The sequence below is a fragment of the Haliotis asinina genome, chromosome 5 (assembly GCF_037392515.1).
Source record: "Haliotis asinina isolate JCU_RB_2024 chromosome 5, JCU_Hal_asi_v2, whole genome shotgun sequence".
Taxonomy (NCBI): domain Eukaryota; kingdom Metazoa; phylum Mollusca; class Gastropoda; order Lepetellida; family Haliotidae; genus Haliotis; species Haliotis asinina.
In genome coordinates, this window is record NC_090284.1 from 5124787 (window position 1) to 5146529 (window position 21743).

The following is a 21743-nucleotide window of genomic DNA, read 5'->3' on the forward strand; positions in this document are numbered from 1 at the left end:
AATATTGCCAAATGGTAACCATGTCAATAGAACCCCCAAGCCGTATATACAGCTGGTCAAATAACTGTGTTATATGCAGATTTTTGTTTGTGGAGAGATCTGTATCGGTAATCTGAATATTTTTAAAGTCCCTCCGATCCCTAAATAGCAGCCGTTGTTTGATTGGTTAAATCTATTTAACCATCTTGCGTTTGATTGGACACTTATAAGTCGCGAAGTGTTTCTCAGCAGAGACGTCCAGTGTCGTACCATTGAATGACTGCTTGTAGCTCCAAGATGTTGATATGCCAACCTAGCTCAGTGTCGGACCACTGCACTGAGGTGTGTGTCGTTGAGGTGTGCACCCCAAACCTGGAGGGACGCATCTTCATGATCACGGACAAACTCTGTGAAAGAAACTCCTACGCCAATGTTCAACTCTACAGCCCACCAGCGGAGGTAAGGGTGGAGATGCAGAGTCAGAAGAAAACTCACATGCAGGTCGTCTGCTTGAATGTGAGGCAGGAGATATCTCTGTAATGGCAGAAGGATAAAATGACCCCTGAGTGTCATGTCCTTGGCTGAAATTAAGAGAACAAGAGAGACTGCCACTCTCTGAGCATAAGAAGTTGGGACAGACCTCGACTAGTGAAGCTGATAATTTTCCTCCACCGATCAAAGGGAATCCTGACAGTTGGAGTGCAACCCTCCTATGAATGTTAGTTCCTGAGACAGCTCTGGATGAGACTTCTCGATGTTGATAATCCACAGCAGTTGCTCTAGGAGACGGATGGAAAAGCCTAACTATTAACGTAGCAACTGAGGGTTGAGTTGGTTCATGAGACAGTTGTCTATATTAGGGTCGAAGTTGATGCCCCTGAGATGTAGAAAATGGTTGATTGGCGAAGTGATTTGCGAAGCACCTTCCAGTGGTAGTGTGACCCGTTGAAAACGAACCTCTGATACTTCTTGTGATGATGGTAAATGGGCACATGCAGGTAGGCATGCTTGCTTGAAGCTGGCCAGCCAGGCCTTGTATGCAAGCATGGTTCAAAGTTGTTCCAGGGACACCATCCAGTAGAGAGGTGGCACCAGCAGATATAGGTTGTTGAAAACTGCCATGATGTGAATCATGCGCATTTTTTCCTATTCTTTCTTGGGCACCAGAAAGATGGGTGAGTAGGACCCCGGGGACTGCTGGGGATCTTGCACTGTCTCTATTGCCTGTTTGTCTAACAGTCTGAATGTCTGCCAACAGACAAATGGATCTTCCAGGAATTGTTCAGTTGGGTCAGAAGATCCCCAGTCTCTGGAGTAGGATGAACTGGCACGACTGGAAGCTGGAGGTCCCATTTGTGGTGGCTCATACCTTCAGCGACCTCAGTAAGCTTCCCCCTAACCCTGCTGGGTGTTGTAGGGGGGTTGCCTGTCGCCAGACAGTCCTGCTGATGGTGCTGATTGTTCTGTCACGACTGCATCCTCTGATGAAGGCACTATGTATGGATTCCCTCCATGGGCGTTATGTCATTTCCCTCTACCCCTTGAAGGTGACTTTCCACAAAAGGCAGAACTCAAGACTTAGAAAAGTAGACAAGGACACCTCTGTGTCTGTAAGCTCTACATGCAGAGGGAGGCTCTCAGCAATTTTGTTTTACATTCTTCCTGTTAGTACACGGGTCAGGGAAACTGGAACGCCGCACAGTAGTTGTTAATGCTGCTCAAACATTTGCCAGTATATTGTGTAATACATTCCCCTGCCATTGGAACAACAGAGAGGAGAAATAGCAGATGCCAACACTGAAATAGGCTTCGGTATCTGTTTAAGTTCAGCATCAATAGCCGACATCCTCGAGTCCTGCACACGATAGGAAGACTAGGGAGAACCTGATAAGCGCATCAGGGATTTATCATGCACCACACCACTATCAACAAGTCCAAGCTATGGATCTTATAGTCTAGCACAACTTAAGAGCCTTGATCATAGAGTTAGTGAGTGAGTGTGTTTAGTTTTACGCCGCACTCAGTGATATTCCAGTCATATGGCGGCGGTCTGTAAATAATCGAGTCTGGACCAGACAATCCAGTGATCAACAACATGAGCATCGATCTGCACAATTGGGAACCGATGACATGTGTCAAACAAATCAGCGAGCCTGACCATCCAATCCCATTAGTAGCCTTTTACCACAAGCACAGTTGTCTATTATGTGATCGTACAGTTTAGCAATAACTAAAGCAAAGTCTGCCTCCAAGGAGGCGGCAACATTGGCAACCATAGGGTGAAAAAAAACTATAGAAAATATGAAAAACACCCTTGCAGAAGAAATGGGCATGTCCAAAAGTAAAATGAAAGTCCATGTCGCACTCATAAAAGTGGATTGTTTGGATTGATCGCATTTGTGTGGGAGGGGAGATCATGAGGGAGGGGAGATCATTCCAGAGAATGGCAAATCAACAACTGTGTGATCTCTTTTAAGCGGAGCTTGAGGTAATATGCATAAGACCTATGGTAAGGTAAGTCAAAGATTTCACTTTACTTGGTAATTTACTAGTACAAAATAGAGAGTGAACCTAAACAGCTTACTGACAACCAGAGTTAGATAACCTTGACATTCAGCTAAATACTTCTAACATAATCTCAAAAACACACTTACCCTGAAAATCCTTGTTAAAGCCTTTCTGCAACCAGGCGTCAACTGAAAATAGATAATGTAATTTCCTGAATAAAATTGATATTTTACACCTATGCTGATGCTTATTATGCTTATCTCCTCCCTCCATGAGAAGACAGTGGAACACTTGAAATCTCTTGAAGTTCCCTTCTAACTGAAGCGGACATACAATACACTCATCCCCCGGCAGTCTCCCTTTCCTGCCAATACATTCACATGACCAGCTTTGCTTGTCACTCTCTCTGAAATCTCAAAAGCTCGACATGAGAATTACTGTGAATTCAGGGTGCCTGAGAGAGGTGGTTGGGAGGGCTTGATGCCATGAGTCAGGATAAGTATAAAATATCAATTGTATTCAGGAAATAACTTATTTTTCCTTATCCATGGTTATTATGCTTACAGTATCCGACAGAGTTGAAAGGTCAGCTGTAGCAGTGTGTGACATCGTGACAATCCTTTCTTGTTTATGCAGAACACTACTGTGGATTTGTCACTGTGAACAATCAGTAGTTTGTTCCTCAATGCTGTTGACCAATGATGTACTGCGTTGATTACAGCTTTCATCTCCAGGTGGTTAATATGCAGAAGGCATTCTTGCTCATCCAGATTCCTGCAGCCACTTCCAAGTGAGCACCCCAACCTATTAGTGACATATCTTCGTACAGGTGGCCATTGCAGACCAGCACTAGCAAATAAGTTCCTGTGCAGACACAGTAGATATGGTCTCAAGTTGTCCAGCAGAGTTATCTGATCCGACGCCCTAAATCTGGTAAAATCCTGCACCAAAGTGTGCAGACCAAGTAGACACTGCCACTGTCTGTGATGGAGAGAGTAGAGCTTGAGCTATCTTGGCTTGAATTTTGACCCACCGATCCTCTGGGACGACGACATGATTCAACAGAATGAGGAATCGAATCCCGAGGAATTGAAGATCTTGTTGCGGCTCTAATTCTTTCGTAGATTCACAAGCCATCTGAGTTGAGTTAGGAGGCTGATGGCAAAAAATAACTGTAGTCTGAGTTGACTTGTCTCATGATGAGCTTGAATGCCACTGCCGATGTAGGTAGGTGACGATGGGCTTGGTGACCTGAGCAAATAGCCATGGGGCCGAAGATATTCCAAATAGAGAACTGTCCACTGGTAGTACTGCATACAAGAAAAATTGGGGAGTAGAATCCTGGTTCAGATGTAGTTCTTTGACAGCACCTTTTTCTACCAGTGATGATATGGCTAGTTTGTCTCATTGATTCCTGGCCTATACGAAGGACGCTGTGTCTCTTATGAGTGGTGGTGCTGCCTGTAGCGGGATCTTGTAGCCGTCTTGTAGGATGCTCATGAGTTAATCATCGTTGAGAAGTTACCAATCCTTCCAGTGGTGTTGTAGACATCCACCCACTCATGAAGGTCCTACAGGAACATCTAGGGGTGGAAGACTCCAGTCGTCTCTAAGCTGATCTTCAGCGCTGACCTCCTTCAACGCCCCTGGCATGATGTCCTGCTCCATGAGAGAGCTTGCTTCCTCCACATGAGTGATGAAAAGAGCTCTTGCCACAGCGAGCGTTGTACTTCTTGTCTCTTGCTCGCTGGACCTTGACCCTGGAACTTGACCTGTGGTGTCTGCTTGAGGACTGTCAAAGTGTTGATCAACTTTATCATCATTACTTCCCTTGACTCCTGGGTGACAGACTTATTGACGTCCTCAATTCTGCTGCTGAATACCATAGATACAGACCAGGGAGCCCAATACAAGTAGAATCACTTCCAGGGACGCAGACACTAGATGCTCCCAAATGAATTGTTGATCCTTCTTCTAAGTGGTGAGCACAGAGAGGATCACCCCATCTTCTTCAGTCTCTGGGCTGCTGATCTGAAGATGACAGCCTCATTGATAATCCTAGAACAGGTGGGTGAGTCCAAAGAAAGTAAGCCGAGTGGTTGAATGCTGTTGAACCTGTCGCTTATCCTCCACTTTGTAGGGCCTGTTGTGAGTCTCAATGATAAGCTTGTAGCTGATGGTACTTGGTCACCACCTGTAAGGCTGCTGACAAACTTTCTGGGATCGTGGATATCAGTGCAAGGAGGAAACATCGTGTCGATGTCCTAGTTACTCATCTTATAGGTGAGAGCTGAGTCGGAGAAGAATGCTTCTTCCCGTGATGGAGATCAGTGTCATCCATCCTTGTCCATCAAATCCTCTCTGTCCTTCCACAAATGCATTTGCAAATGGGGAATGATGTTCATGCAGCAAACACCATGATCCTCCTGTCTGTGTGTATCCCTGGAATGACTGTCATTCTGTGAATGCCTTTGCACATCAAATGAAGAAGATGAACACTGACAGTGTCTCCGACGAACGGGGGATACAGACGGTGAACACTTGTGGCTGTAGTCAATGGAAGGGGCTACATCCAGACTGTGACGAAATGATACAGCCAACAGCGATGATTTCCGTGAACAGGAACCTGCATACCATGCATCCTCTTCATTCAATGGACCTTGTACATTGTACATGTGACGTTCATCAGGGGTGATCTCATCGATGAAGGACTTTGTAGAAGACGTTGAGTGTAGCTTCAGCACTGATCTAGTGGTTGAAGACTTTGTAGGGTGAGATGATCTCGCTTCCGACGACGTCCTCTTCTGTGATCTAGATGAAGTCTTGCTGGTATCTCGACCATGTCCCCATGGTACGTCTGGCTGATCAATAAAATCATGGATGTCAGTCGTCGTCAACATACGGTTACTAGATGCAGAATCAACAAATTTATTAGACACCACTTAAGAGAGCCTACATTGTTTGTCCTAATGCAAATTGTGAATCAGATAAATTCAGATAAGTTCACAGTAAACAGTTTGCATGAAGGACATAACATATAACTTACATTGGGAAGAAGTCTAAGTTGAAGAAAACGCGTCCAAAACTCAAACTTAAAATTTATATATCTCAAGAATTATTTTTACATCATGACGATAATAAATACAATCCAAAAACTGAATTCCACACAATTTAGTTTAAAGGACCGAAATATAAGCAAAAACTTAATGATGTATCAGGACCCAAAGTGCCTCCAACCATCCTCGTCAGGCGATGAATGAGAGAGTGACAATCATGGCTGGTCATGTGACCATATTGGTGGGAAAGGGGGTCTTCCAATGGGTGAGTGTATGTCGGCTTCAGTCAGAAGGGAACTGCAAGGGATTTGCAGTATTCCATTAAAGTTGCATACAGGGAGGAGATGAGCATAATAAGCATGTGTCAGGATAAGGGAAAATATTGTATCTAATAAGTTTTCAACCCTAGAAAATGATGACCTAAAAGACCTCATGGTATCAATTAATTTTCTGATATTTCAAATAGTGATTTGTTAAGACATTAAAGACTAAGAACCAAAATGATATAACTTGCAGCATGTGTGTTTCTTGCCTTTCTGACCAACAGTTGTTGCAGTTGTTGTATCACAGCAGTTCATCAACTAGGATCTGACAAACCAGTGGTTGATAGCATGAGCTTCCCTCCATGCGGTTGGGTCATGATGACACACAACAGCTAGCTGACACTCAAACACTACTCCTGTACCCAAGACAGTAAACCAGCACCTACCTCCTTTTCTTCAGGGTTGTATACAGGGGCTGTGGGGTGGAGGACGGCCTTCTGGGCATAGTAGAACACCTCACTGATGTTCTTCAGGGTGCGTGCTGAACACTGCCAACAAGTCAAAGTGAAACACTTTTCAAACGCAGACATAGTTTGTTTTGAGTTTCCGTACACAGCATTTTCTGGGAGGGGGTGGTTGAAACCAAAAAATGGTAGCATATAATTTAAGAAACAATTTGGGTTTGTCTCTCCAAACTTGTTGAAAACATGTCACTCTATGATTAAGTAAAGTTTTTCACATGTCAGCATGTGACAGGTAGGAATCTGTGTAGACACAGTATTGTCCTTCAGTTGCTACATTTGTCAAAATCAAACTAGCTAACTAGAAACAAATTGAAACATACTGATGTAAGCATTTGGACAGGGCCGTCTATAAGCATAGATGTTCCGTAAACAGATATGTTCAGATACTTACTTCAACGCATGTTTCCACTTCAGCAAAGTCATTCATGATGGGAAGAATAGTCTGACAATAGGAAAGTATAGTTAAACATGAGGACTGCATCATACACTTTTACAACAGAAATACAAAAAGTAATCAACTGATTGCTTAAAAAAAATTGGATTCATCATAAATAATAACCACGGTTACTAATAAAGTTCAACCATCACAGAAAGTCAAATATCAAAAGATTCAGCTATGACAAAGACACAATTCCCAAGCAACATTCAATGCACTTTAATACAAAGATACTGTGTGAAAAACAGTGCTCCAGCTAAGCTGTGAATTTGTGTATAACATGCGGTAGAAAAGTTGAAATGTGCAAGAAAAATAAATGCCAGCGTATAAAAAAACCTTCAATATTCACATTTACACTATGTCAAAATAACAATGCCCACTTACTCAGTACATCCAAATCATGTTGCATATTGAATCAATTCAAGCCAATCGAAACAAAGCTTAATTTTTTTCATCTCCAAATCTTCACGATTAAAAGAATCTTGAACAAGTGTTTGCCACTAACATGGCACTGTCCCCCGCCGCAAAAGAAGAATGAAATATCTATAAAATATTCACTAATTTTTACTTACACACAAAATGCATGAAATGATACTCAGGCTGTCGACAAAATTGCGGACACGTTTCACGGCATATTCCATTAACATAAGTTCGAAAAGGGACTAAGTGTCATGATCATAGTGAAAATAAGATCAAAGTCACCCATACTGACTGAAGTCTGTGCCATCCCCCAATTACATATTCCCCCTGTTATGCGTTGAGACAGGGAACAATGATTGAAAATGCATTTAAGATGCACAACACAGACAGAAAACCAGTCATGGTTTGTTAACCCTTCACTGGTGAGTCCATCTATAAATAGTGACCAATGAAATAGCTGTTGTCTTTCTAAGTGTAATGTAAACAATTGATAATGTCGTGAGAGCGTTGTCGAAACACACTCAGAATAAAATATCTAGATTTTTTACACTAAAAACAGAAAACTATTTCATTTAAGGACTGCTAGATGAATTAATTGGTGTGTTTTACAATCAGATTCAATTAATGGTGATATCATAAATGAACCTGTAACTTTAGGTGTTCGTGGCACCAAAACAGACACAGACAAAGGCACAAATTATTTCTTACAGCATGAGTGGATGAAGCTGTGTTCAATATTAGCTATCATTACAAGGTATTCATCTTTAACCTGGACGATTTTGTATCATCTCTATTATCAAATGAAAACAGGTTGCACCTCTTTAACTTGCTATTTGAATAAATACCCAATTTCTTAAAAAAAGCTTATCTAGAGCACTGGAAAAATACAACAAACCTATCTATGGTAGAGTTACTGTCAACTAAGCCATCAACATATCTAAGCCAGATTCACAACTTGATCAAGGTTTCACATAAGGGAAGTAACTCTTGGTCTATGTCCTACCTCTAGAGATGGGAAGTCTGCTAGATCAACTTTGTTCCCCACCAGAATGACTGGTGTTCGGTGCTCATCCCCTAAACTTGCACGAAGCAATGGTAACCAGTACATGGTCAGCTAAAATGGAAGGGAACACATACATATTTTAACAGTCTTTAGAGAATTGTAATGTACACATAACTTGCAAACTTGAGATAATTCTTACGAACAACTGAACTACATTGCCTTTAATATGTGTAAGCCTTTAAACAAAAATTCGTTCATTTCTCATGATTTTTTTATGATTTCATCCTCCATAAATTCCAATTGTTGCATCTACAACAAACTGTGTATATGATGAAGAGCTGACATCAGTCAATAACACTGTTATATTCCTTAAAACTGTACAAATTGTGTTAGGAAATCTGGACATACTTTCACATAAAAGGATATTCCACCTGCACCTACCCTCTGAATGGAATCCTCGTCTGTGACAGAATACACCACACAGATGACACTGGCCTGGAACAAAAACAAACACACACGGGGTGAAATTACAAACAAGAAGCACAACATAATTAGCGTTGCTGTATATATGTTCTGGCCATTTGTTTCCCGAGTCTTATGAAATTATTCGGAAATCATCAGAAGGTGACATACACTGAGTAAATTCTCATGAACAGGACAATTTGTGAAACATCATCTCCATTACCACTTCTCTAACCAACTTAAAGGTCACATGCAACCAAAAAATCAAACACAATTAAAACACAATTATCACTTATTCATGACATCTAATATACATTGCCGCTTGTTAGAAAACAAATAAACAAAATAATACGAGTACAATCGCGATTCAAAAGTGCGATTTTTTGTACTTGGGCTAACTACACTTGAAACGAAGCCCTCTGGAGACCGAACCCAGTCATAGTGGGTCTGTGCACTCAAGTGTAATGACGGCTTCCGATTATCTGGTTCATTTGCTGATACGCTGAGGGCTCATTGTGTGTACAGAAAGATGATCTGTTTGATGGGCATTTTAGAAGTATAGCTAGTCACAAGAAAGAAAGATTCTTCATGGAAAACAAATTCTTTTATTGTACTTGATGTGTTGTTTCAGTATGGATTCATATACTGTTGTCAAACAAAACCATATACACTAGATGAAGTTGTTATCCATTGAGAATGTATATAGAGATGTTGGGTTTTGTAAGTACACGTTCTCAAAATTTGAGTTCAATCAAATCAAAAATCATCTCAGTAGAGATGGTGAACTACTGCGTACCAAGTACAGAGCAGGACTTGAAACTGACAAGAGTTTGCACCAGTTTCCGTCAAATCCAGTCATACAAAAAAATGGATGTAGTTTGTTTGCAACCCACAGACATAAAAACTTGTCACATGTAGAAGTATAACACCTGCCTAATTACAGAATGTGGCAGAGACAGGACTCTGGTGCACGAGTCATAAATCAATTTATTTTGTTTATGGCGTAAGGACTGATAGGTGTTAAGTTTGCATGTGGTCATTGATTGAAGCTTTGTATTGCATATTGTCTTTAGCAGACAGGCAGGCAGAAATATTGGTGTCCATGAACCAGACATTGAGCTTTGTCTGTGACAGATTCTGCTTACCACAATCACCATGTGTGTTTATGTAATGAGTAGATTATGTACTTGTTTGTGTACAGAACCAAGATTAGACTACTGCTCATGACCTCATACTCCGAGCATGCATACTGTTTCAAGCTCTGCGAACCTATTCACTGTGCATGCGTTATGGGCGCAGCGGAGCACAACTGTTGAAACCACTTTTTCCCCCAGCGCTTGGGGAAATTTAGTGAATCTTTTGAACTCCAATTTCGCTGGCTTTTTTCCATCGCGCTTTTTTTTTCAACTTTATCGGCTGAATCGGCACTTTCATGATTTGTTTTGGTAAGTACATACTTAAAGGTATCAGAATCTGCATAGTTGTGTTTTACGTTGCATGTGACCTTTAATCAAATCTGCTTGCTGTCACCAGGCTTAATGCTTTCCCTAGACCACATGTACAACAATAAAATATATATTTCAAGAACAAACCTTCAGAATCTCTTCTTGAAGCACATTTTCATCTTGTTCTTGTGCTGCAATCAACAACATTGACATGACTGTCTGGCAAAGGAGATAATTCTTGGACAACATCTTTACTACCAGCTGTGCCCTAGAATCTTTCAAGATTATATTTTAAATGAAGCAGATTCCTTCTATGCGGCAGCAACTCTCTGGAGCTCTTTACCGTCTGATCTCAAAACTGCTCCATCACTAACTGTATTCAAATCAAAACTAAAAACTCACCTTTTCAAGAGATATGCATCGAATCACTAACTGTGAATATATGAATTCAACTGTATATGTAAACTGTATTTATGTTATATGCACTGTGATGCGCTCAGAGCATGTCCGTTGATGATGTGGATGAAGCGCAATACAAATACCCTTATTATTAGGTCTTCAGACGAAGTCTGGAAGACATATTGTCATTCTCCGAATATTATTCTTATTATTATCTATACCTATTTTGTACCAGCTCTCCTGACCTAACCGCTGAATGCATTTCGATGAAACTTTCAGAGATGATAGCCTGTATGCTGAAAGGTATACAATACCGGGCTTCCGGTAAGGGCAGACAACCCAAAATGTGAAAATCTTTCATCCTGAATATCTCCAAAACTATAAGAGATAAATTAACCAAATTTTCACAAAATGTAGACAGCCCGATTCCCCATCGATTCAACATGTAACAAATGTTAGGCAGCAGGTGAAATTTTGCGCTATTTTGAAAAAAACTGAAATTTTCGTCGATTGCGTTTTGACAGTGCCTATCTTTGAAAATCTTCTTCTCCAGAGCGGCATACGGCACAATCGAGTTTGTTACACCATTAGAAAGCCCATACCCTGGAAAGCTTAATTTGTTCAAGGCATCTTGATATTTTAAACAGTTTCGGAGTTATCGCCCTTGAAAGTTGGTCAAATTTTCAAAGATACATTTTCATTAAAATGTCATAACTCTGCAAAAACACAATGGATTCCATTGTGTATGGTTCCAAACTGTAGCTAATTGAATGGGGAACATCTTTGCTTCACATTATGGTTATGTAAAAATCAATACTTAGGTCACAATTATGCCGGAGAGAAAATTGTCGCATTTCCAGCCAGAATCAACTCAAGTTTTAACAAAATTTCCCACACCGCACTGACTGGCAGATTTCTATTTTTAACGGAGCTATGGCACAGTCAAATTAGAACTCGAGTTTCTCTTCACCTGCATTACACTGGCTTAGCACTGAATGGTCACAGAAATACATGAGGGTTAAGGAAACAGTCGATTCTGTTACAGTGAGTGAGATGAATTTTACGCCGCACTCAGTAGTATTCTACCTACATGGCTGTGGTCTCTAAATGATCGAATCTGGACTAGACAATCCAGTGATCAACAGCATGAGGATCGACATGCACAGTTTGGAACCTATTAGTTTGTATATTGTTTTACGCAGCACTCAGCTGTGTTGGTGTTGTTGAAATGTCAGACTCTAATCTTTGCAGTAGTTTGTATATTGTTTTACGAGGCACTCAGCAGTATTCCAGCTATATGGCTGTGGTCTGTAAATGGTCGAGTCTAGACCAGACAAACCAGTGATCAACAGCATGAGCATCCACATGCGCAATTTGGAACCTATTAGTTGGTATATTGTTTTACGCCGCACTCAGCAGTATTCCACCTATATGGCTGTGGTCTGTTAATGATTGAGTCTGGACCAAATAATCCAGTGATCACCAGGATGAGCATCGATCTGCACAACTGGGAACCTGACAGGCAGTACCTCCGCTTTTCTTGGGTCTACAATCAAAACAATTAGTTTTCTGGAAATGTCAGGCTCTAACCTTTCCAGTCGTTTGTATATTTGACTGTGCCATCCTCTTTCTTTTTCTGGAGTTTGTGAATTTTGTGTTCGTGTCAGCATTGTTGACTCAGTCCCAAATTCATGTGGAAAACATAGTAATGGACGGTCCAGCTGGTGTCCAAAGAAACTGTTCCAGTCAAGATAGCCACAGTGGGTGTATGGAGGAAGTCTGAAGACCGTTAAGTATTGCCTTTGAGGCAATCCTAGTTATTATTATTATTACCTGATGAAACTGACATTATGACAAACAGCTCAATGTTGGCAATGATATTCCACAGTAGAAAGAATCTTTCTTCAAACGACTGGTTAGTTGTTTCGGGGATTTGCCTGGCCCCAAGTAGCAATGAGAGAATATCTCACAAGGATTCAATTGAGTGAGATATTTATGAATTACAAATGTTTGTCTTAACCTACATTTGTGACATGTTGTCTTGAAGTTGATATTTTAAGTACTGGTCACAAGTTTGTGCTTAAAACGTTCAGAGTAACACAATGTTTTCATCAAAATGTAAACATTATCAATATAACACAAGAGGACGGTATCTAATGCTGTGATGTGATTGGCTGCCTTAGGGCAGTTGATTGATATTGGTAGGATCTCATTAAAATTTCAATTTTGTCCCATCAAACATACGATTCCAAAAGACGGTAATGCACTAGTGGTGTTCTGTCATCCAAATAATAAAAACTGATCAAAAGAAGAATTAAAATTAAATATCGATTGCAAAAAACATTTATGATTAATCTGAAATTTGATGCTTTAGTATAACACACTTCAATGAAGTAAATCAACCATTACATTTGATGAATATTCACGATACTCATGAATGATGGCAATTACATAGATGATATAGAATTGAATAATCAAGGTGTTAAAAGATAACAGTAAGCATTGTAAAATTTAGACACTTTCATTGTTTAATTGCAATTCCAGTGTCTTTCATTTCATAACAGTATTAAATACTAATCAATTTTCAATTAGAAAACTGGTGCCTTAAAATGAGTGATTACATTAAAAATGTGTATGTTTTGATTATGATCAATAATCGATCACCAAACGTTTTCCAATAATCGATTGTGGATTTGATTTCTGATTCCCAACACTAGTATGCACCCTGACCCTCTGGATCTAAGTGTGATATGTATCACGCAATGCCACCACCTCAGTTTGCAAGCAGCCTTGTGAGCCAAAAGTAAATCTGTGAAACGTGTGATACTGATCCATGCTCAAATTCATCACCTATATCTCCAGAGCATGCATTTCAGGTTACCTACACTAACCCCTGCAGTGCTGCGGCCAGGATATCCTTGAAAGGGGCCAATTCCCTTAACTTTTAAAAATGTGGGCCGATAAGAGAAATTCAGAAAACTGTGTGTCTTCATGGTTACCTCGTACAGCTAAATATAGTAAAGAAAAGTAAAGTTTCTAGTCACATTGCATATGTAAAGTGTTCTGGTTTTGGTATTTTTCAAGGGGTGAAAGTCAAATCTCTACTTCTGTTTGTTTTGAGAAAGCCAAGGATTTATAGATAACCAAAAGACAATTGAAACTTCTTTACCCATTGACTAGGCCTTGTAGTCCGTTTCGTCTACTATGTCCAGATTTTCAGCAACATCAATCATATTTTCAGAAAAACCATCAGTAGCTTCGGTATTTTCACTGCCTACCTCTGGTGGTATCACTGACAAGTGATATATTTTTTCTTGTTTTCATTTGTTAAATAATGTGTCTTCCATCTCAGCAACATTGGTCTAATAAACCATGAAATTGAAAGGTCTAGTGAGAAACTTCATACAACATGTCAAGCTCAAAGCTCCACAAGGCGATACAAGCTCCTTACATCAAACATGTTAATGTTCCACAATGCAAAGTACACGCACTAGCAATGTGTACAGAATCAAAATAGCCATGAATAAAATAGCCACGTAGCAAAGGTAACTCCGTGCCTGATGTGCAAGAACGCATATAAGACGATAAATTTGCTAAAATTTTGGTGCAATGTTTATAAATAAAGCACCAAGGTATGTACAATTTGCAGGAATCCCACAGTTGGGATTGCACAGTCTGGTTGCAGCACTGTTCCTGGATCAATTCAAATGGTTCTTCCAAATTGCAAATTACTTGCCCTTGATTTTCACTAATATTTTCCACTCAAATGTAGACACAACGAAAGGGTGAGGGAGGTAATTTCTATCATCTAGAAACAAACCTGTGCCAGTTGGAGGACATGAAGACATCCTTTCTTTCATTATCTGTGGGCTTCTTTTACCGGTTAGTCTGTTTGGTTTTCATAATTCTAGTCCTCATTATATAGATGATAGGCTGCATTATGATTCCATGAACACTTTTACAAAGAAAAACAACCAACCTGAGTAGTCTACGATGTGTGTAGGTACATGTTCAGGTGTTACATCAGCTGGAATGGTGATCTCCTCTGCACGGGATGGTACCTTTGTTAATATGACAAAGTTTTTCAGGAGCATTCATAATAAACAGCATACATTAAAAAACGTGTGTACTTCATATCTAGATCAAAACATTATTTCATTTAAAAGTTCAGCAAAACTGAACATTTCTTTTATTACATCATGTACATATTCCATACAATAAGCATTATAATATGTAAGTATGCAGTGTTCAGACAACAGTAGATCCACACAGAGCTACACATGTTGCTTATTCAAACGTGACTTCTTCAAGGAAATTTTGCAGCTATTATATATTTGACGTGAAATACAACTTATTAGTGATACATATTGTTCTTCAATACAAGTAATATACTCACATCTTCAGCAAATTCTTCACTAACAAGAGACAATATCAAGGATGTTTTGCCAACCCCAGCTGGAAGTAAACATTTGTAATGAGGGTTTTAGATCAATTCTGATCCTGGATCACCGAATGACTGACATTCAAAATATCCTAAATATTCTTTTTCTGTTAGTCATGATGTAAATGAATGTCATATCAACAAGTCACTTCTGGCAAACAAGGACGAGTTGCATTAGTGCAGAGAATTGTGTTTACAAGAAATAGGAGGTGCATGGCAATGAGCAAACACATTTGATTTGTAAAAGAGAGTGCAAATATAGGCCAGTGCATGTGCAGTGCATAATGAAACTGATTCAGCACTTAGCTGCACACACCTTGTTCACAAGTCTCTCATGTGGTTGGTGTAGCACTACATGTATATGAATTTATGATCACAATGGCAGCCATCAGTGGGTGGCAGTTTACTGGGTGCAGCACCAGCCAGTGATATGGAGGGTTTGGGTTTGGGGTTAGGATTAAGCCTGGTTTAGGGTCTGGTACCGTTTCCAATACATAGGGAGCTGACATGTCTTCAGAGGCAAGGGCAATGAAATTCGATTCAACCCAACTGAAACACATTTTGCACCATCTGGGTCTCATCAGTACAGTCCTATAAACAACAGTGGTTTGTTTACATTTCTTGTGCTTTGGCCTCACTACTGTACTAGTGACCATTGACCGTGATGACATTCATGGCCTCAAGGTAGAGCAGCCGCTATTTACATCACTAATTAATAAAGTCAGTAATCTTTCAGAGTACATTCAAGCCACATCAGCACTAATAAATCTGAAAAAGTGCGCCCGGTAAAGTGCAGTACTCTCAGAACTAGTTTTAGCTAAGTTATAATTGGTGAAATTTTCAACAATATACGACATAAGAATGCAAGCTGGTACAAAAATGTGAGTCTACGTACCATGTCATATAAAGATTCCCAAATCTTAACGTTTAGACTAAGTCTTGAAAGTAGGGTGACATGAATAACAAATTTCACTTAGATGAAGATCACTGATATAAAGTAGGGTTCGCACAGAATTTCAAGACCAAAATTTAAAGCTTTTTCAAGGTGTTTTCAAGGCTTTTCTGAGCAAAATTAAGGGGAATAAGACAAGCAGCTATGTTAGTAAACCTAATGATTACAATAAGAAACACTGCTTCTGGACAACAACCAGACTTTTTCACTTGCTTGTAACCAAACTCGCATGTTCGTAAGTAAGAAGATACTGGCCCAGCTTATGCAATTTGGTAAAATCTTAATAATGTTTTATATTGTTACATAATCTACAACTGCGACAGTAAGGTTTCTGATATTACAATTTACATATCTATATATCAAATGGGTTGAGTCGTTTGACTCTGTAAGTCTTACAACCCATGTCAACAAAGGATTGCTATGCAAACTGAAATAGTGTTATATGTTTTAGGATGTTTTCTCAGTGAAACTAAACCATTCTAACAATGATGTTTCATTAGATGTGTAAAAGTATAAGAGTTGAGGAATATGTACATTATATTAAATGGACTGTGTAAGATGTGATCAGTTGTCACATCTTTCAAGCCTGCCGCAGAGATACTATGCTGACGGGCTGAATATGAACTATGGGTAGGAGACTGATTCAAGCGGAGACAGCGGAATTACAAGAAGTAAGTGAGTGAGTTTAGTTTTACTTCGCACTCAGCAATATTCCAGCCATATGGCAGCACTCTGTAAATAAATTAGAGTCTGGACAAGACAATCCAGTGATCAACAGCATGAGCATCAATCTGCACAACTGGGAACCAATGACGTGCCAACCCAGTCAGCATGTCTGACCACACGATGCCACTAGTCGCCTCTTACGGCAAGCATAGTCGCCTTTTATGGAAAGCATGGGTTGCTGAAGGCCTATACCCTGTACCTTCACGGGTCAATTTGCATGAAGAGTTCTGCATGTATTACCAAGGGAAGTAACTCCAAACTAATGTTTCACACAAGAAAATAAACAACTGCTATGATGGCAGTGAAATCTAAGGCTTTGTCAAGTCTTTTTCATCTTTTTCCAGGCTTTTAAAGGCAAAAAAAGATTTTCCAGGCCCTTTAACACAATATGGCCCATTGAACTTTTGAAGTTTACAATTGATACACGGGCAGTGGCCCATTCTAAATTAAGAAAATGGCTAATATCTTGGAAATGGCCCATTGTCAAAGTTGTCTATCCCAATCCCTGCATCAAGAGATATAACTTCATCATACCCACTGTGTCATGCTTATGAAACAACAAACTTTCAGGATGGTACCGGTTGTGTCAAGTTTGCTCATACTGACACACAACAATCTTGTATTGTGGACTTTAAAGATCTTCTCTTGACTGAAAGTTCCCCATTGGGTTGTGCATGACATTTAAATGAAAGTTTCATGGCCATTTGTTGATTCTGGGTTATTGTTAAGGGGTGAGTAAACTTGGCAACTTACCATCTCCCACAAGTAGTATTCTCACGTCTCTTCTTGACCCCATGATGACTGATGGAGAACGTTAATAATTGCAATAAATATATTCCGTAACTTTTCAAGGGCAAAGTGGATGTACGGTGTCACATTTTGATGAATTGGGATAACGACTAAAACCCTTGATCAATTCAGAATCAAAATTAGATTTATATTTATCTAAGAGAAAATTTGCAATCTTGCAACTATATTTTCGACATTATTTTCAGTTATCCTTGTAACCTAAGGGTTTTATCTCTACTTCACATGATTTCCGAAAACCATCGCCATTTTCTTTAGAGACTTCCGGAAAATGTACGCATGTCAATCACAGATTGACCAATCACATTTGCTTTAACAAGGACGCCTCAGCTGCCAATCCAGCTGAAACTTTTCGTCTGCTAGGAGCTGCAGACTCACGCCAGTTTCAGTCATTCTTTCATTTGAGCCTTTATTGCGTAACTTTGTATTTGTTCCATTATTCAAATCAAAGAAATTTATTTATAGTTCTGGAAGATTCGTTCTCATTTTCCCTAAAAAATACGAGAGCGAACTGTTAGAGCTGGAGAAACAAGAGGTCTTACAGGATAGGTATGACACCGATTTGGTGACCACACATGATGCAGTATTGACATTTGACTGTATTGGTGACCAAATGATATAAAATCGTAAAAGACATGTATTCAGATATGAAAATGGTACAATATCAGTTTTATGCAATAGCAGTTGTCCCACAAAATCATTTGAAAAAAAGATGAATACATTTTATTATTTGCAAAGAGGTAATTTGATTGGTACACAAATGTAATATGATAGGATACATGTCTAAGTGTATGCATCAAAATGGGCTGTAATTCGGAACATATATATGGCACAATTATATTTTGAATAATTACTGCAATATTAATTCAATGTATTAGTGAATCCAGTCATTCAAAGAGCAATGAAATTACACACAACAGTGTGATAAAGGCACATCTGCTGTAATGATTGTTGTTTTCATGGACTGAAAACCAGCATTTTACTCAGACAAGGCAGAGTTATTACATGTATACTCTGATGTTCAGGGTCATTTTCAATATATTGAGCCAATTTTAGGCTGTTAATAATCCAGATGTACAAGTAAATAATTCCAGTTTGTCCATGCAATATTTAATTTGATGAAACAGTAAATATGAAGTGGATCCTCTCTCTGTGTGGAAACAGGTCTACTTATTATCCTTTACTAACTTTGCAGAAACAATTCACAATCCTGATGACATCTTTCCAGTCCTGAGTATCACGCTCTGATTTTTTATCTAAACAAATTATCAGAATTCAATTGGTGATATTTAATATTCATTTTGCCCAATTGGTGTTAAAAGGATGAAAGTGCTTGGATTACTCAATCAGTGATTTCAGTATTTTTTGGTACCCTACTTTAAAACATCATTACTCACTCAAAGGGTTTCTGTACCCGTGAAGGTCCCGGGGTAGAATAGGCCTTCAGCAACCCATGCTTGCTGTAAAAGGTGGCTATGCTTGTCATAAGTGGCGACTAATGGGATCAGGTGGTCATGCTTGCTTTCTTGGTTGACACATGTCATCGGTTCCCAATTGCGCATATCAATGCTTATGTTGTTGGTCACTGGATTGTCTGGGCCAGGTTCGATTATTTACAGATTGACACCGTATGGCTAGAATATTGCTGAGTGCGGCATAAGACTGAACTCACTCACTCAAAAGGTTTCTGTAAGAGTCACAACAGAAACAATAAAGAGGATACCTCTTTTATGTTCTGTTTCTCTGAGTATAGATAATTATAAAATACTTACCCTTTTTCATTATATTGAAATGAATGTATAGATTAAAGTTACCAATGACAAAACGAAGTCTCAAGCAAAACAATTCTTTGCAAAAGAATAGAAATTCTGAAATAGAGGTGGATGAGAAATTTTACTTTGAAAAGTTACATTTTTTCATCATGCTTTATCATTACCGGTATCTTGAAATGAAAATTAATTGTCTTTTATTAGTTTTAAGTGACAAATTACATGTAGTTCTCTTGATGTTGCAGTTGAGGTTTCATGTATCTATCTATATATCTACACACAATAGAAGCCAAAGATTTATAGCAAGGAAACACATGAAAGTGTCATTCCCTTGAAAAATGTATAAAAAGAATACAAGTAATCGATGGACAATCATATAGTTATATTGCTTGTGTTATAATGGATATTACTGATGTACATTATAAGGTTGTGTTGGAGTGAAAGCAGCTAATAACCCCTGACCTCATGGACACAAAGTAGTCCTCAGCTGAAAAGGTTCAAGTCCAGGCTGGTTGATTCTCTCTGTCTCCAGGCTCAGCTTGTAAACACAGTGTGTTTTTGACCGTGAATGTAAATGTGATTATAAATATGTGACTGCTGAACCGTTCCAAAGATTTTATGCAAGACATCAAGTAAGGAAGGCTGGTGTACTGTAAAGTTTGTGGTTCTGTTCCTGAAATTGCACCTGTCTAACTGGTATAAACAGCCTGATCTACATGGGTGTAGGGTGAGTGTGCATTATGTCCAGGCAGATTAATTGCTTAAACTTGTTTAGTGTCACTGTTTACTTTAAGTGAATTCCTGGTGACTGTACATAGAGCTGGTAATGTGCACAAGTAAATAAATCTGAGGTTGCATAGTGGATCAAACTCATTGTGTGTCGAAGGAGTTTATCAGTAAGTGGCTCATTCCTGAAGTATGTATTATCACATGAAGAGACCCATACCACTGTCCTCAGACACTCACTGTAACCTCACAATGTGCATAGTTAGTAGATACAGTTATAGTGTGAGTCCAGTTTATGGGAAGGTGTGCTGATTATGACTTCAGCATAATCAGTGATCCTTTGTATATCAGGGTGCTGTGAACAACACCAGACTTGACAGTTTCTGTCATGATATTGATAATTACTCAAATGTAAGAGAGGATGCTTTGCTTGCTGTGCAGCTAAGGAAACAGTTTTGAAACAGTTTAGTGGTATAATTTAAGTAGTTATGAAAATATATTTGTCAAGTTCTGGCAATAATAATGAAAGTGATTAAGAAAAGACCTAAGAAACATAACATTATGTTTGTGAATACATTTTTTCATTTTGTAAAGTACCAATTCTAGTTCTTTTGTTGGGAGTCCAGTGGGTGAAATAGTTTTCAAAGTTTGCTAGCCAGTTGGACTAAGCTATGCCTGAAAGTTACTAGCGTGCAAAATAATTCAGTTGCCTGAAATTTCAATGTAGAAACTAAACAAAAGAATACAAAATTGTAAGATAACATCAAAAACAAACATGAAAACACATGTCTATAATATTTTGTGTATGCTCAAATAAGACATCATTAAGCTGCTAATATGTTGAACATTTATATCAGACCATAATCTTGCATGATTTAAAGGTGTATTATAACTTAACAAATCAGAGACAGTGATATATTTACAAAATGACCCCATGGAAATTCACCAGCTACTCTGGCCAGTGATTGTGGAGAAATACTGGCCTAGCTAGATTTTCATTAGCCATGGGCTAGCGGGCATGTGGCTGTTTTGCACACTGGTTCGACTCCCATCCAGGGTTCGAACCCACATCCTCAGAGTTGGACACCTAATTGCCAGTACACAAAGTCAGCCAAGTAACCCACTCAGCCAGTGCAGCTGGCAGACAGGTAATATTCTGTATTTGAGAATGAATAAATTCCTTGACAGGCAGTCAGATTTCAGATTAACAAACTGTGTAATAACATTCTTGTTGATGAAAGTCTTTAACTCCTTGTGGTCAGATATGGTGAATTTTATGAAAAGTATGCATGTTGCAGGATAGAGAAGAATGATTACTACAGGTACACAAAAAGATACATTTATCAAAGCATTAACTGATAATGATTGATTAATGACCGTTATCTGGTATGATGGGTTCGTCAAAAATCAATGTTTATAAATGTAGGTTTGCTAAAGCAGACAAAATATTCTCTGAAATAGATATGAAGTGACTTTGTTCAAGGAGTTAGGTGAAAATATGTTGAACTAATTTGCTCATTGTTATCTGACCATGGATATATTCAGAGAACTGTGAACTTGATGAATACTGTTGTCATGTGTTATCTCAGCTGACCAGTGAGACCTAACTCCTATATGTAACACCTGAAACAAATTTATGTTATTTCTGTTGAGCAATGAACATGAATTATAACATCAGGTTCCTTTGTACACTTGCACCATTTTATTCTTTCATGTGGATACACTGTCACTCCTCAACAAAGGTACCAGTTACTGCTTAATGTTATGCACATAATATTAATATTGTTGGTTGTTATTACAATGTTTGCTGTGGGTTGAATAGAATCA

General features: G+C 39.0%; 2 protein-coding genes across 4 annotated transcripts in view; one reads left to right on the forward strand and one right to left on the reverse strand.

Annotated features, from left to right (window-relative positions):
* LOC137283338 (mitochondrial Rho GTPase 1-like) overlaps positions 1-17697 on the reverse strand; it is a 34143-nt gene extending 16446 nt beyond the window's left edge. For both annotated transcript variants that reach the window (XM_067814794.1, XM_067814793.1), the window contains exons 1-9: positions 17368-17697; positions 14892-14950; positions 14475-14556; positions 10244-10287; positions 8631-8684; positions 8190-8300; positions 6722-6772; positions 6253-6354; positions 2634-2675 (exon numbers count right to left, since the gene is read on the reverse strand). In XM_067814794.1, the coding sequence (XP_067670895.1) occupies positions 2634-2675; positions 6253-6354; positions 6722-6772; positions 8190-8300; positions 8631-8684; positions 10244-10287; positions 14475-14556; positions 14892-14950; positions 17368-17410 (588 nt within the window). In that variant the 5' untranslated portion in view covers positions 17411-17697. The remainder of the gene's footprint in view (positions 1-2633; positions 2676-6252; positions 6355-6721; positions 6773-8189; positions 8301-8630; positions 8685-10243; positions 10288-14474; positions 14557-14891; positions 14951-17367) is intronic.
* A 57-nt stretch (positions 17698-17754) lies between these two features.
* The window catches only part of LOC137283416 (superkiller complex protein 8-like), a 31375-nt gene continuing 27386 nt past the window's right edge, over positions 17755-21743 (forward strand). The window contains exon 1 of one of the 2 annotated variants that reach the window (XM_067814891.1): positions 17755-17970. The gene's annotated coding sequence lies outside the window, so the exon portion shown is untranslated. Of the gene's footprint in view, positions 17971-19668; positions 19918-21743 lie in introns of those variants that run through there. The other variant, XM_067814890.1, reaches the window with a different exon arrangement.